Below are 16144 nucleotides of genomic sequence, written 5' to 3' on the forward strand. Positions count from 1 at the left end.
TCGCGTGACCAACGCCGTTGTCTTTTTACGTTTACAAGGCTTTTCTTACAGGTTTTGGGTTTATGTATGAGTATGACAAAGTTTGTTGTGGTTTGAATATGTTATGGCTTTTATGTAATCCTGTATTTATGAGATATAGGTATGAATTGTATGTATGTAGATGTAAATATTTTCGTGGTTTCTCGACATGAGGAAACCACTTTATGTCGGTCAAAGTAATATTAATTAATGTCGGGACACCTTTTCACACACGGTCGGTTAGCCCCATGGTAAGTTATTAATTAACTTGTGTTATGGGTGCTAACACAACTGATAAACTACGTATAGCTACATAAATATAGTAACACCCAGACCACGGCCAACAAGCATGATCATCACACAAATGTCGACCGAACCGGGAATCGAACCCGGGACCTCAGGTTCGGCAGCCCGGCGTGGAGACCATTGCGCCATCGAGGTCTATTAATTAATTATCTTGAGTGAGTCTATAATGGTATTCAGGTTTTCGCGACATACCTGTGTAGTAGGCACATTTACCTACTATTTCGTTACAAAGAGCTGGGTAATTAAAAAAAAACAAAAGCTAGTAGTAAAGGTAGGTAACCGATTGGTTTTATTTTATTTGGAAAAACAAACGTTTAAACTTGATTTCACACATTCCACAGTTTCATTGCAAAACGACTGACCCAATTATAATGAAATTTGGGATAGAGCATGATATAGGTATACTCGATATGGTCGTAAGCTTTATATATCCAGTCCTGAGAAGTTTCTCCTTGGAGATGTGGGTACGCAAACTATCGTGTATGTTTGAAGAAACCTTCGAAGTAGGTATCTTATGATACATGCGTTGGGGCTAATTAAAGCTAGTATTCAATTAAACATCCAATTATTATTGAATAAATTTATTTATTAGTAAAAAAAATAATACTAAAACAATCTTCTCTACTTTTTGGTGTTAGTAGCTACACAACAAAACTTAGTGTCTATTAAACAAAAAATAAATACTTTTAAGTAGATCGTTATTCAATTGCACGAAACAAAATAATTTTCTTTTTAAATTATAAAATACTCGTCTAATATCGCAATGGCACTTTTTGAATAAATACAATTTATAGCAAAATAAGCATTTCCACAGATTATATACACGTGAAGACTGTGCGTAGTGATGTCTTTGCCAAAATATAATTCATTGTCTATGGCACGAGATATCAAAGCTCAAGGAGGTTTGATAGGAGATTATTTACAATAATGATTAACAATTATTTATTATAATCCTAAGATTATAAAGTACAACGTTGATTTTTGGGGGCTTAAGCTTAGATACGATTTTTGATCGAATAAGATACTTATAAAACCAGTATCGTTAAAAATCAGCGTCGTACTATATTATACTAAGTTAAGCTACATTTAAGTTGACGGAATTCAAAACTTGGGAGTACAAAAAGAGACGGAATTATTAATCAAGTCTTGTCAGTTATGTGACACCGTGTTACATACAAGGAGACAAAATTATTTTTTAACATTGGTTTAATTTCTAAATGAGATACAATTTCATAAAAAATATTTATACGAATACAAATATTTACGTAATTAAAAACATGCCTACTCTTCTCAGATGTCACACATGACGACGGATTAAAAACTGACCAATCTACCATAGATTCTTTCTACAGATTGGCCGTTAGAAGGCGTAGTTTAAATGCAAAAATATCACTCATGTAAGCTCATTGAAATTTATTGACAACCTGTTTGACCCAACTGCCTTTCGCATCATCAATTTCTGGTCTATCTTCAGAATTACTTCTACTAGGAATGTTTTTATCAGTACAAGGATTGGATACAGTTTTCTCTTTCACGGAAATCTCACTGACGCTTCTTTCGAAATTAGCTACTTTCGTTGTAATAGACTTTGGTTTAGCTGCCTGTACCGGCTTTTTTACGTTAGTATTCGGTTTTATATTAGTTTTAGATAGTTGCTCGATCTCCATTCGCCTTTCCAAGACAGATTTAGATGTTTTCGGCTGCTCTAGCAAAGATTTCTTCACTTCGTTTGTTGATCTTAGTTTTCTGGTCGCCGAATCAAGGCTGGCTCTTTCGAAGCTAAGTCTTTTAATTTCTATATTTCCTTGAGGTTTTGTTTTAACGTCAGAATTATCTACTGTATCGGTCTTTTCGCTAACTTTACTTGGAATATCACTTTTGGCCATTTTATCTTCAACTGCGTTTGGTTTGTCATTTGGAGGAATAGATTCTGATCTTACTACTGCTGGTCTGTAGTTCACATTTCGTTTGATAGTTTTCATGTTCACCGATTCTGAGGATGAAGATTGTTCCGAGCTTCTAGCTAATGTTTTAGAGGCAGTTTTGATCTGTACGATGGGAGAAGCATTTGGTATCTGATTTATTTTGGGCTTCGTGGGCACAGGTGGAGCTATTTTTGGTTTCACAACCTTTTCTATTTTACTATTAACACGTTCAATATTCGCTGTTTTGTTAGTAGTCACCACTACGCGCGTCTGCTTGTTACATTTTTCGTTCACTGTAGTAGTTATCGTTGTTTTCTGCGATTTGAATGAATTATTCCGTTTCACGCTCTCTACTTTAGTAACAGTCTTGTTTATTATCTTATCTTTACCTACAATTTCAATTTTCGTATCTTCTACGTCTTCCTGATCAGAATATACTGCAGAATCTCTAAATACATCTTCATCAGTCACTTGTTCAATCTTTTCAAATGATTTCTCATAGTAACTTTCATCAGAGTTCGTATGTACAGACTGTTGTGTTCCTTCTTTAGTTTCTAAAATATTTTGATTAGCGTTTCCTTTATTTTGTATATCTTGATACGCTCCCTCGCTCGATGACGTCACGAATGAAGAATTAGAAAATAAACTATCAGGTCTCACGGCATTTTTATTAATAAGTACATTGACCGTTTTAAGTGGAGATTTATCGCTAGATAGAGTCATTGGATCTACGTAATCTGATTGAGCTATTCTGGCGCCTAAATGTTTGCTTCCTTGCATGTATATAGGCAGCTTGTTCAAGCTTTGGTAGGAACTATTATTTGATTTGGATGGCGATCCAACTGAGCTGGATATGCTTGTCACCATACTGACACTTTTCTCGTATGTCGGTCGATGGATTTCTGGTTTTTGGTTGATATTGTCGCAACTAAGAGATAAAGCGTCTAGATTGCTCTTCTCATTCTGACTTTCAGACATCGTGCTATTTTCACAAACACTCTTGCTGAGCAACTCATTGTTAATTGCGTAAACTATAGTTGAAGTTGTAGGACTTGTGTCTGTCGATGTTATTACAACTTTAATATCGCTTTTAATCAAATTATTTTGCAGATCTTCAGTGTGTAGAACTTTGCTTACAACCTCAGGTTTATTTTGATTATCATCAGTATGTTCGTCACCAATTATACTCCTGAATCTTTGCAAAAGGTTCTTAGAGTAGCTTCTAGGGTTCAAGTTTGGTCTTTTTTCACTTGACGGACTTTTGAGATCGGATTTAGTGCTATCAGGACTGCTGTGATCATTCGCGTTAATTTCTGCGTCATCATTGCTCTTGTTCGGAGTCTTATTTTTGAAGCGACTCAGCACATTTTTAAGGGAAAGCATGTTCGATGTTGGCTTATAAATTTTGTGTTCTGGATGAATAGCTTCAATATCATTAGACTTACTGTCATCATTCTGTTCCAAAGGCAAAACTTCGCAGGACGATGTAGTAGAGATATTCAAGTTGGGCTGAGAAACCGTCAAAAGATTCTCATTTTTATTCTTATCGAGATTCAAATCTTCGAATTTACTTTTATAGCATCTATCAATTTCTTCCTCCAATTCCAATGTTGATTGACTTATGTTCTGAGCGAAATCTGTTTCACTAGTTTTTGAGTTGTTGAACTTAATCATGTCTCCTGCACTCATGTCGTCGTAATTAATTTCACTTTGATCAGAGGCTATTGTGTATGGTCTATCCGTGCTCATTACTTTACCATCCCTATTTAAATATGTTTTGCTATTACTATTAGGCTTGCATTTAAATGTAACAAGATTAGTTTCTTCTTGATTACTCGTTACTACTTGAAAGCTTCTAGGTAACGAACCTGATTTTCGATCTCTTGAAACGTTGAAATGTTCTTTCTGTCTACTTAGCCAGATCTCAGGAGTGTTGGGACTTTGTTGGTCTGGACTCATCGGTAAGTAATCGCTGGGTAAATCGTTTGGGACATCTTTCTTCCGCCTGCAAACTTCTATTAGTGAGTCGTAAACGTTTTCAGTAATGATTGGTCCCTTATTCTCCATTGTGACATAATAATCCGAGTTCCTATCGACTTTTTCGGGAGATCTTACTGGAACGTCGTAAATTCCTTCAGTGTCTTGTAATTTGTTAAGTTTGTCGAACGATAAGTAAACGTAGTCAGAATCAGGGCCAACGTGATGAGAGTTCTCAGGTACATCATCATTATTTGGAGGCGTAGGCAGTCGTTTTGGTCTGCCGACGTGAACATTGTGCTGAATAACTTTACTCTTTGTATTCAAAGAATGTAGGCTTTCATCTATTCTATTGTCGACTCGTAACGTTTCGTAAATGTGGTCGTCATCTATTTCTTCAGTGAACTCAGTTCTAGAACTTGTTGTAGTCTCATTTTCGTTCTCTTCAACATTATTTTTATTTGCTTCTAAATCTTCCGAGGTCTGCCGTCCATATTTAGGTTTTAATTGGCTTGATTCTAGGTTCTTCGCTAATATAACTTGTTCGGGATTTGAATGAGACTTCATAAGCCTCTGATGTCGTCTCTGAGCTGTGTTTCTTAGTTGTTGCTTTTTTATTAGCTTTTGGAACTCCCTATTTTGCATAAGTAACTGTGAAATTATTTGTTCTAGAGGTTGTTCTACTTCTTCACAGCTTTCTACTACTTCATCTTTAGTCTCAATTTCACATGCCTTATCTTCAGCTTCTGAGCCTTCATTTATCACCTTCTGCTTATTTAAGTACTTTACTTTCTCCAACTCATTCTTTTTGAATGAATCCGTCTTTTCTATTAGTTTCTTGTAAGTTTCTTCATCAATATCTTCGTCTTTGCTAATAGTTTCAGGTACAGGGATTGTTGTGTCTTTAGGTTTATCAACATTCAAACTGTCATTAGATTCGGATATGTGTAGAATGTTCTCTGTTGACACATCGGTGGAAAAGTCAGCGTAGAATTTAGCAGTTGTATCGGACCCCAACCGTAAACCTTTAGCTCTATTCTTTTTAATTTTAGAAATCTTCTTTGGTATATTTTTCGTGTTGTACATTCTTATTTCAATTGCAGGTTTCAGAGGACCGGTACGTTTTCTGCTATCAACTTCTGGATCAGAAATGATTGTCCCATCACTCGCCCTAAGTTTCTTTGTTATTTTATTTGAGCCACAGTTTTTACATTCAAATTCTATCTTCTCATTTCCTCTTATTTCTCTTTCATTGTCACTTTCCTGAGATTTCTTCATTACAATTCCGATCATATTTTGTTGTAGGCCTGGTTCAGACTTTCGTCGCCAAGTTCCTATTTTGGATAATTTAGATCTCTGTGGGTCATCTTTAGATTTAGACCTTAACGTATCTGTTTTAGTTTTCTCAGTATCGTTACACCTAGATCTTCTAGAATGAATAGTACTAGATGAATCAGTAACAATATTTTCTTTGATTTTGGCGCATTTTAAACAAGTTTTTTGTATTGGTCTCACATTAGTTAAAGAGTTGTTAGTGTCACTTAAATCATCTTTACTTTTGTTGTTTTCAGTATATCCTATTATATTATCAGAAGAGTGGTACCCTCGTGTTTTAATTAATGAATTGCTGAACTCTTTACCGAAACTCTCCTGTGATGATTTGAAGTCGGAACATTTGCAGGCAGATTGTTTTCTTTCTAAGTGTTCAGCGCTACCTGAATCTATGTAATGTAGTGCTCTATCACATTCGGGGCATTTCTCTCCTAGAAGATTGTCATCGTGTCTGCAATTGCATTTGTCTTCTCTTTTACCTTTATTGAGTTCTGTTTCGCATTCAGAACATAAGTCAACATAGCAGCTTTCACAAGTATAGTCAATGCCTTTTTCTACTGAAACTTGAGGACAGTCACATTCCTGACTTTCGGCTCTGGAACTGGGTATAGTGTATTTTCTATTGCCCTTTTTAAGTCTCCCTCGAGTGCCGTTCTCGAAGGATTTTCTTCTTTCTCTTTCTAGTTTGCGTTTTTCGAGGTACTCTGGGGCTGACAGCTGTTTCCTCATCGATGCTTGAGTTATTAAGTTGTGGGATTTCTCTGCTAGCATGTCATCTGCAAAATAAATAAAAAAGTGCAATTTAAATAAAGCTCAAGCTAAATGAATGTGGCTTGAATATTAATGATTATGTTTTTTTTAATTGTTTTGTGTTACAAGTTTAGTGTTACATGTTTTGTATGTTTTTAGAATGCTTACCATCAGTTTTGTTTTGTCCAAGTTCCATGACGAGCTGCCTCGCATGCGACGGGATTACTGCGTTATAGTTCTCCAGGATCACCTGCAATTTACAATTCATAATTAGAGATGTTCTTGTTTATTGAACTATTACACTTCCACCATGCATTGAACCTACTCAGGGAATTAAGTTTTTTTTTTTCAATTTTTCAAATGATTTACACCACTTTTTTGTTAGGTCTCCCACTGTAGGTGCATGGTCAAACTCTTACTGGCTAAATCCCACCATATTTTTTGTGTGCAAGGGTCGCAGTAACTCCTTCCAACAATTCCGCAGCCCCAGCAGGCTTCGACGCATCCCTTGGGATCACGTGGAACACATAATACATACCCGCTTGAGCAGCAGCGTCCACTCCCGCTTGTGCCGCGGCGAGCGCGCCTGCAGCGTGAGCTGTGTCCCATGGGATCACGTGGAACACATAATACATACCCGCTTGAGCAGCAGCGTCCACTCCCGCTTGTGCCGCGGCGAGCGCGCCTGCAGCGTGAGCTGTGTCCCATGGGATCACGTGGAACACATAATACATACCCGCTTGAGCAGCAGCGTCCACTCCCGCTTGTGCCGCGGCGAGCGCGCCTGCAGCGTGAGCTGTGTCCCATGGGATCACGTGGAACACATAATACATACCCGCTTGAGCAGCAGCGTCCACTCCCGCTTGTGCCGCGGCGAGCGCGCCTGCAGCGTGAGCTGTGTCCCATGGGATCACGTGGAACACATAATACATACCCGCTTGAGCAGCAGCGTCCACTCCCGCTTGTGCCGCGGCGAGCGCGCCTGCAGCGTGAGCTGTGTCCCATGGGATCACGTGGAACACATAATACATACCCGCTTGAGCAGCAGCGTCCACTCCCGCTTGTGCCGCGGCGAGCGCGCCTGCAGCGTGAGCTGTGTCCCATGGGATCACGTGGAACACATAATACATACCCGCTTGAGCAGCAGCGTCCACTCCCGCTTGTGCCGCGGCGAGCGCGCCTGCAGCGTGAGCTGTGTCCCATGGGATCACGTGGAACACATAATACATACCCGCTTGAGCAGCAGCGTCCACTCCCGCTTGTGCCGCGGCGAGCGCGCCTGCAGCGTGAGCTGTGTCCCATGGGATCACGTGGAACACATAATACATACCCGCTTGAGCAGCAGCGTCCACTCCCGCTTGTGCCGCGGCGAGCGCGCCTGCAGCGTGAGCTGTGTCCCATGGGATCACGTGGAACACATAATACATACCCGCTTGAGCAGCAGCGTCCACTCCCGCTTGTGCCGCGGCGAGCGCGCCTGCAGCGTGAGCTGTGTCCCATGGGATCACGTGGAACACATAATACATACCCGCTTGAGCAGCAGCGTCCACTCCCGCTTGTGCCGCGGCGAGCGCGCCTGCAGCGTGAGCTGTGCTCGCGGCGCGTCCCACGGGATCACGTGGAACGACAGCGGGGCTCCCGCTATGGACTCCACCAGCATCATGTTGTTACACTGGAAGGAAAACGTCACATTATATTAGAACTTACTCAATAAGAACACAGATTTAAATAAAGCATTTGATTACATAGATCATTCGATTCCTGTTGACTGACTATAAGAAAGTTACGAAAGCCTTTTACTTGGCAGTTGTTCAAATCAGATTTATCGAATCAATCTTGCCAAATAGCATCGAAACTAAAATAATCGTTAAGTTGTCTATTAATTAATTCGGAGTTCCACAAGGAACGATATTAAGGCCGCTGCTATTTACAGGACAGGAAACCTAGGACAATATATATCTCGATCAAAAATTGTTGTGACTGACCATGATATGTGACTTGTATGCCAGTATGCCGTCCTCTCTGTTCTTGGTGACGAGCAGCATCTTGTCGAAGAGGAAGGCGTGACGCATTGCCTTCGCGCCGAATACTCTGTAACACAACATGTCAGAAATATAGAAAATGTGTTTAGTTTAAGGTAAGGTAAGATAAATTTAGATGGTGCCAAGGGGGTATTATGTTTAATTCTACAAGTTCTAACTTAATCCTTTGTCAATAATACTTAGCTGCTGCCCATAATTAAAACACAAAAGCTAAGACTTACCTAAATGTCCCTTCGGCACACAACTCTCCGTACGTGGTGAGGTCCGGTCCACTCCAGCCGTACAGCAGTGATTGGATCTCCTAGAATAATAATGAACCATTTAATATTTGCAATAGTGAAGAATAAAGCCAGCATTTATGTGCACTTACTTTACTCTCATTCAAAAGAATTCCAAAGAATTTGAGCAAAAGGTTGGTTCACTGACCTGCACCCTGACTGCATGCTCGTGTCTTCGCTTCATGTCGTCGATGTGCTGTGCGATGCCCGTCATCTTCAGCAGCGCGTACTCTGTCTCTCGAGACGCGCACTGCTTTACCACATTCTGTAATTGTAAGTGTTGATCTTCTTTTAAGTATTTTACATCGAGGGAAAGCATGTTTGGTGACTTGGGGGTACAACGGTAGAGTTTAACCCAGAACTAGAGGAAATTATATGGAGATAATGAATGCAACCGCATCCTGAGAAATACTCTGAACACCCTGATAAAAAGCCTACCTCTATATTTGGATTAACTAAAAATGAGAGAATTTTTCAAAGACCGTTCCTTGAGGAATACCTCAAAGCTACTTTCAAAGCAGGAGCTCACTATATATATATACAATCGAAAATTTACGTTAATGGTTTCAATTTGAAAACGATACAAATAAATCCTTTCACTTTACTACAAGGATTTTGTAGATCGTAAGCACGTAGTAGGTCGTAGTAGACCAAAAAGGTTATCGACAATAAAGTTCAGCCCAAATGATTCTAACACTATTTTCGTAATCCAATACGAATAGGTCCGTATATTTATATGTTTAAAGCTGTTCTGAAGGTCGTGTGAGAATCTGAGTCTTATTTTATTCTGCGTATGGTTGGCGTAGTCCTAATATGAGCATATTTACTAAAGTTGGAAATGTAAACAGGTTTTATGCACGTGCAGTTTGTACATCGAATGTTGCAATTTTCAACAGTTTAGATGGTATTCATAATACTGGTATGGTATTCTAACTTTCATTGTTTTTGCATTATTACTAAACAAGGTCAGCGAATTTTGTGTAAGTATGCAAATAAAAAATAATGTATATACATTTTGGTACCCTTGATTGTTTAAAGTTTAGATTGACAATGATCTGTTAATGCTGATCAATGTTTATCAGTTCCCATATATTTACTATCCACAAGAGAATACAATTCAAGACACCAACCTGCAACAGCAAATGGTACTTCAAAATCCGCTGCACCGGCTTCAACAAGTAAGAAGCTAGAGGCAGCATATGTCCCAAGGCCATCTGCCTCTCTCTAAACTCCCGAGCACTGGCTGGCTCTGAAGCAAGGGCTGCCAATCGCTCCATGGTTCGAGGGTATCCAGTACAGTAGGACGTGTAGACTGAGAACCCAGCAGTGTTCTTGACGAAGCATCGGGCGATGCATGTTGCGTCTAGTCTGCAAGTGTTGAGTTCTGCACAAAGCGATCTGAAAAAGGAGAAACATTTCATTATCATAAGTCTTATTGACGCCGTAGGACTGTGGGCTCTTCTCATACAGAGAAGGAGTGAGCGTTTTTATCTTCATTTATTTATTTTTAAACATATAATTTACATTTTTAAATATTAAATATAAAAATAAAAAACATTTAAAAATATAAAAAATAGGTTGCCACCGATATCGGGCACAGGGTCCAAGGTACCGGTGGTTAGGGTCCCAGAGACAGAAACCTCCTCACAATACGTGCCGTATCAAGGAGTACTGCCTTCTGAATCAGTCCCTTGATCCAGCCGCCCAACGAGAGCCTCCTGAGGTGTTCGTCGAGGCTCTTGGCTATTAAACCATTGGCCGTAACGACAATCGGCACAACAACAGCCGCGTCGACACCCCACATGGCGACAACCTCGTGCGCTAAGTCGAGATACTTTATTTGTTTCTCTTTCTCAGCTTTCACAAGGTTCTCGTCATGCGGAACAGCGACATCGACTATCATCGCGCGGCGCGCTAATCGATCTATCACCACAATATCAGGTTTATTGGCTACAATAGTCCTGTCAGTGATGATAGATCGATCCCAGTACAACGTGATATGGTCCTTTTTGAGAACTGGGTCGGGCGCATACTTGTAGTACGGTACCTCAAGGTCTACAAGGTTGTATTGCAGAGCAAGCTGCTGGTGGATAATCTTGGCCACTTGGTTATGTCTGTGCAAATATTCACCATTAGCCAAACGAGAACAACCAGATATAATATGTCTGATAGACTCACCCGGATGGTGACATGCCCGACATATGTCAACCGTCCCGTCTTTCACGATATATCTCCGGTAGTTATTCGTAAGGATAACTTCGTCCATAATTGCACATACAAACCCTTCGGTTTCTCCAAACAAGTCACCGAAGCGTAGCCAAGATACGGACGCATTGAAGTCTACATCGGGGCCATGAAGAGCCCCGAAGAAGCGTCCGTGTAGCTGTTTATTATTAAGTGCGGTCAAGATCGGATCGGCGATTTTAGACTTGAATAGTAAAGGTGAACGAAAATATTAAAGGACAGATATTTTTTTATGATGTGTTGTAGATGTACCGACAAAGGTGCTCAGAAACCGGCCAAGAATCAAACAGGAACAGTATAAACCAAATTAACATGAAAACAATATCCGGCTAAATTTTTACGACTTTAATAAAACCATGCAATGCTTAGACACTCTTAAACATTTACAACTTTTTGCAGATCGGAAATCAAAGTTCTTAGAAATACTAATGGTCAGAAATAAATCTCATTCCGTATTAGAACCAGAATTAATCCGCCTACACGTTTTACGAATGAATGCAAAAAGTTTACTTCTAGCAACCGATTTAAAAAGGTCGTAAGTTACGTATATAAAAGACGCTGTTAGGCCCTTTTTTCTTTCAAATTGAGTTAACGACTCGTTTCTAAGGTACCAGGCAATCATGACTTCTAAGGTCATGTAACCCGAGCGACCCTATCAAGCCCTGCATTGTTTTTACATGCGCGGCGTACAATACGTGCCTTAACAAAAGGTGAGGTTTATAGTTTTGCTGTTTTATTGACTTATGTGACGAGAAAAGGCAAAATGTGTGCTTAAAATGTTTTGCTGTATAGAGGTAGAGGTAAGTTGATTTTGTAATTCTTGTTAGGAAAGCTTTCGTTTACTTTCTAGTTGAAATTCTTTAGTCTCGTTGGAAATCTACACGTAAGACAAATTTTATTAAGCTGTATGTAATTATAGTTATCTTTACCAATCGGTGTATGTGTATTACAAAGCTGAAGAGTTTGTTCGTTTGGTTGGTTGAACGCTTTGTCTCAAGAACTACTACTACTATTCTTAATGGAAAAATTGTTTCGGCGCTAGTTAGCATAAATATCTACTATGGTAGACTGACTATTTATATGGGTGCTCGCATAAGTCCCCTTGGAATTCAGACAAAAGCGATACATCATCTTCCGAGCCTTTTCAAAATCAAAATCAAAAATCATTTATTCAAACTTGGCTGCAACAGCACTTTTTGAACGTCAGGAATTTACAATAGACAGCCCCCAAAACGCCCACTCTTCACCACTTCGTATGTGTTTTTGCTGGGAAGAAGAAGTGGAGCAACAAACTCCCCAGCTGCCAACTATGTTGGGGTCGGCTTCCAATCTCACCTAATGCGGCTGAGTACCAGTGCGATCTGACCTCCTACCGCAAGATACAGCTAGTCTATAAAGACTTGTGTATGTAAATACATGTCCAAGTAGGCCAAAAGTGATATAAACTAGATGGTCCGTGTAGGTGTGAATATTTTACGGAAAAATATATATTCGTTGAGAAGTCAATTCATATGTTTTCAACGCCTACTGCTTTACTTTCTAATATTTATGAATTAGTTCGTATTGTATATTATTATGTTATATGCAAAACGAAATTGGTGGTTGTAAATCAATATGTATGGATATAAATCATGATTTGTTTGTGGGAATCAAATTTCTATAATTTTAATGTGGTATTGATATTATTTAGATCAGTTCTCAATAATTCGGTCCGTGTATGAGTAACCATTTATGTCATAAAGAGTTCCTCCATTTTTCAGAAAATCTATTTATGGGTCCTGGCTTATTTTCAACATAGCCGACAGTCCCTACGGGTGGTCGGAAACCAACCAGAGCCCCTTGACAAATTTAGTTCAAGAGGTCTGATAGGCAATCGTTGCTCAAAACATGCTTTGGATTGGATGGGAAGTCGACCCCAATATTTGTTAAATGGCTAGGCATTAGATTATGAAATAGGTCATGTTTACTAACAAATAACACAATAAGAAATAACTATTAAGTTATTAAAGCTCAGGTTAAGTCATCTCTGTTACGTCATGCATGTTGGAATGCAGGTCGGGTATGCGTTATGGGGCACTAATTGCCGTTCGACACCTGGTGGAAACATACGAGAAGGTGGTTTGTATGGACACGACGCGGCTGATATTTACAAGCCTCTTTTACCCGACTGTCCAGAAAGTTTATGTGTTTAAGATGTTGAATTGTTGAAAGAGGGGAAAACGCATGAGAGCGAAAGACTGAACGGACACGGAGACAGTTCTGAACGGACTGTATAGATGGTCAGATTTTTTTTCATCTTATTATACGTGACTTATTACGTGACTTATTATACTTATGGACACAAAAAAAGGATATAGTATCTAACTTTCTTGTGTAGAATTATTTATTTGAAAGAAAAATTAAGTTTACCTACTAAGCTGATACGGCAAAGACTTTCTTAAGAAAGTTATGAGCGGGTTTGCTCAAAACTTCTCTGCCCGTATGTTTCTATGCCATTTAATAAGTGATTAAAAGATGAAACCTTCTTCGTATTACTACTTCGTAATAGATATCATTCTCATAAAAGTCTATTATGGTGGACCGCAGCTAATTTCAGCCAGCTTTTCGCCAACATCCCATGGGAACTAATCCGCACGCTAGTATTAACAGTAGCCTTCTTATAGGTTTCTTCGATAAAAGGGCTATTATCAGTGAAGTCATTTTTACAGCCAGAACAGTAATTCCTGAGATTAGAGGTTTCAAGCAAGCAAACAAACTCCTCGGCTGTTTCATACTATATGTAATTGTGTATTTTTTTACTTAAATTCAAGTAGCGTCATCATCAAGATTTGCATGATAATGCTTGTAAAACAATTGGTTATGTTTCAAACCAGTCGGCCGTTAAATTGACCACAATTACAAGCGTCTTATAGCTTCTGTTTTACCAAGTAACTAATTCACTGATTCATCGCTTCTTTAAATTATAAAAAACCACGATATTCTGCTGAAGCCAAGTAAGTAGGTAAGAATGAATATGACTGGTTTTAGCCGACAGCGACAAAGAAAAGTGGAAAGTGTTGAATGTGTTTTCCTTTATTTTCTAATATAGGCTTTAATGTTATCTTTATTAAGAACATTATTTTATTTTTGCTTTTTGAGTAGATAGATTTTGCTTCTACGATAGACCGTGTATGGTCTTTGTACTGTATGCTTCTACTTTGGATTAAACATCAATAACCAAGTATGTAACTCAATACTTTAAATAACAAAAATGACCTCGTGTGTACCGGAAATAACATATTAAAAAAACATACAAAGATATCCGATAGGTACCTTAAAATTACAGGTTCCTCTATGATGTAAGTTTCGTCGTAAAATAAACCGCACTTAGCATAGAACATAATAATATAATAAGTAATTCTATACTGTATAGAAATTACACTCGTTGAGCAAAAAGAGACCACACACACTTAGATGTTAGAACACACACATTGATGACATTATACAGGGTGTAACTTAAATAATTTACAGCCTTACTTACAAACATGAAGTTGCTTAAGCATGTCTTAATCACTACTTAAAGTCTTAAGTAGTGATTAGTTAAAATGATGCTTAGAAGATGATTAGAGATTTTTATAATAAGGCTGTTAGATTCGTTTCTACCTATATTTAATAGTTATTAATTAAATGAGAAAATAAATATAATATTTTCATTACTTGATTACCTTTAGGCATGTCAAGGTTCTTTTTAATCTGATTTTTACACTACCTTTAAAATCATAGAAAGAAAACTTTTAAGTTTTGAAGTGTATCCTATTTTTGTTTTTATCTCACATACAACAGATGCCTCATATACATTTTTGGTTCGTCATAAACTAACAGCCTGTATAATAATCACACATATACACTATCTTAGCAATATGTAAGTACGCACACACGAAACTCTTTTGTATAGCGTAACCCTCCCAAAAGTACCCTTGCTATTATTTTAACACCCTCTATGGAAGAACGTTTAGGGGATCCATGTAGAAAAAGTAAAAATATTCTTTATGACAGCGGTTTTGACGACACATGTTCTGTTTTCGAAAATATTAAGGTTTGTTCCCACTAGTTCTACTGCTTAGTTCTACCGTAGAACTAATGGGAACTTTTTTTCCCACTAGTTCTACTATATGAGATGTAACAAAATAGTAGAACTAGTGGGAATTATGGTTTTTATTGGTATTCCCACTAGTTCCACTGAACATTGACAGTAGAACTAATGGGACATTTTGTTCTACTAGACAGAAGAAGTACAGTCGACGGCCTGGGTGACATCTCGCCGTGTCGGGTAATCTGTAGTTGTGATTTTTTTCAGAACTCAAAATCGATAGCAGTCAGAAAAACTTAGATTTTTTTCATAACTTTCAGCAAAAATCAAATATTTTTCTTTATAAAAGTACTAGGGCAGCAGAAATAAAGAGGAGCTAGTTAATCCTTTTGTTCATCTAATTTTATAACACCTCTGTGGTGTTGTTTAAAAATCAGATATTGATATTCATTTTCAATTCTACATTAAATTATACAAAATTTATGTAGTATTGAAATTATTTAAAAATATTTGCTGATTGACTGTTTGAATTGCAGCCCTATGAATAAGACAAAAAAAAACAAATAAAAATAATAGTTTAAAAACAAGCTTTAAAAAATTAAAAAAAAACATCTGTTGAACACTTGTCAATTTTTTTACAAATTATGACGTTGAACTAAAGTCCCTTTTGTAGCCACACTTTACTTAGACAAGTGTTCAACCGATGTTTAACTTTTTGAAAAAGACTGTTAGTTTCAATACTCAATACTCAATACTCAATAACTTTATTGCATTCCATAATGTGTACAGGCTGGTGGGTAAAATTAAAAGAAACAATTCTTCAATTTCCAACACAACACTCACATTAAACTAACTTTTTAAAGCGTGTTTTTTTTTATCAATGTCTGATTTTTAAACACCACCACAGAGGTGCTATAAAATTGGATGAACAAAAAAGATTTACTAGCTCCTCTTCATTTCTGCTGTCCTAGTACTTTTCTAAAGAAAAACATTTGATTTTTGTTGAAATTCATGAAAAAAATCTAAGTTATTCTGACTGCTATCGATATTGAGCTCTGAAAAAAATCACAACTATCGGCCGTCGACTGTACTTCTTCTGTCTAGTAGAACAAAATTATGTCCCATTAGTTCTACTGTCAATGTTCAGTGGAACTAGTGGGAATACCAATAAAAACCATAATTCCCACTAGTTCTACTATTTTG

At 38.0% G+C, this 16144-nt stretch overlaps 1 protein-coding gene across 2 annotated transcripts in view; it reads right to left on the minus strand.

The window, feature by feature from the left end:
* Positions 1-888: 888 nt before the first annotated feature.
* The window catches only part of LOC110371445 (uncharacterized), a 103337-nt gene continuing 88081 nt past the window's right edge, over positions 889-16144 (minus strand). For both annotated transcript variants that reach the window (XM_064042278.1, XM_064042279.1), the window contains exons 5-11: positions 9759-10026; positions 8777-8893; positions 8572-8651; positions 8294-8399; positions 7837-7980; positions 6477-6558; positions 889-6334 (exon numbers count right to left, since the gene is read on the minus strand). In XM_064042278.1, coding sequence (XP_063898348.1) covers positions 1728-6334; positions 6477-6558; positions 7837-7980; positions 8294-8399; positions 8572-8651; positions 8777-8893; positions 9759-10026 — 5404 coding nt within the window. In that variant the 3' untranslated portion in view covers positions 889-1727. The remainder of the gene's footprint in view (positions 6335-6476; positions 6559-7836; positions 7981-8293; positions 8400-8571; positions 8652-8776; positions 8894-9758; positions 10027-16144) is intronic.

Source organism: Helicoverpa armigera, chromosome 28 (assembly GCF_030705265.1).
Source record: "Helicoverpa armigera isolate CAAS_96S chromosome 28, ASM3070526v1, whole genome shotgun sequence".
Classification (NCBI taxonomy): domain Eukaryota; kingdom Metazoa; phylum Arthropoda; class Insecta; order Lepidoptera; family Noctuidae; genus Helicoverpa; species Helicoverpa armigera.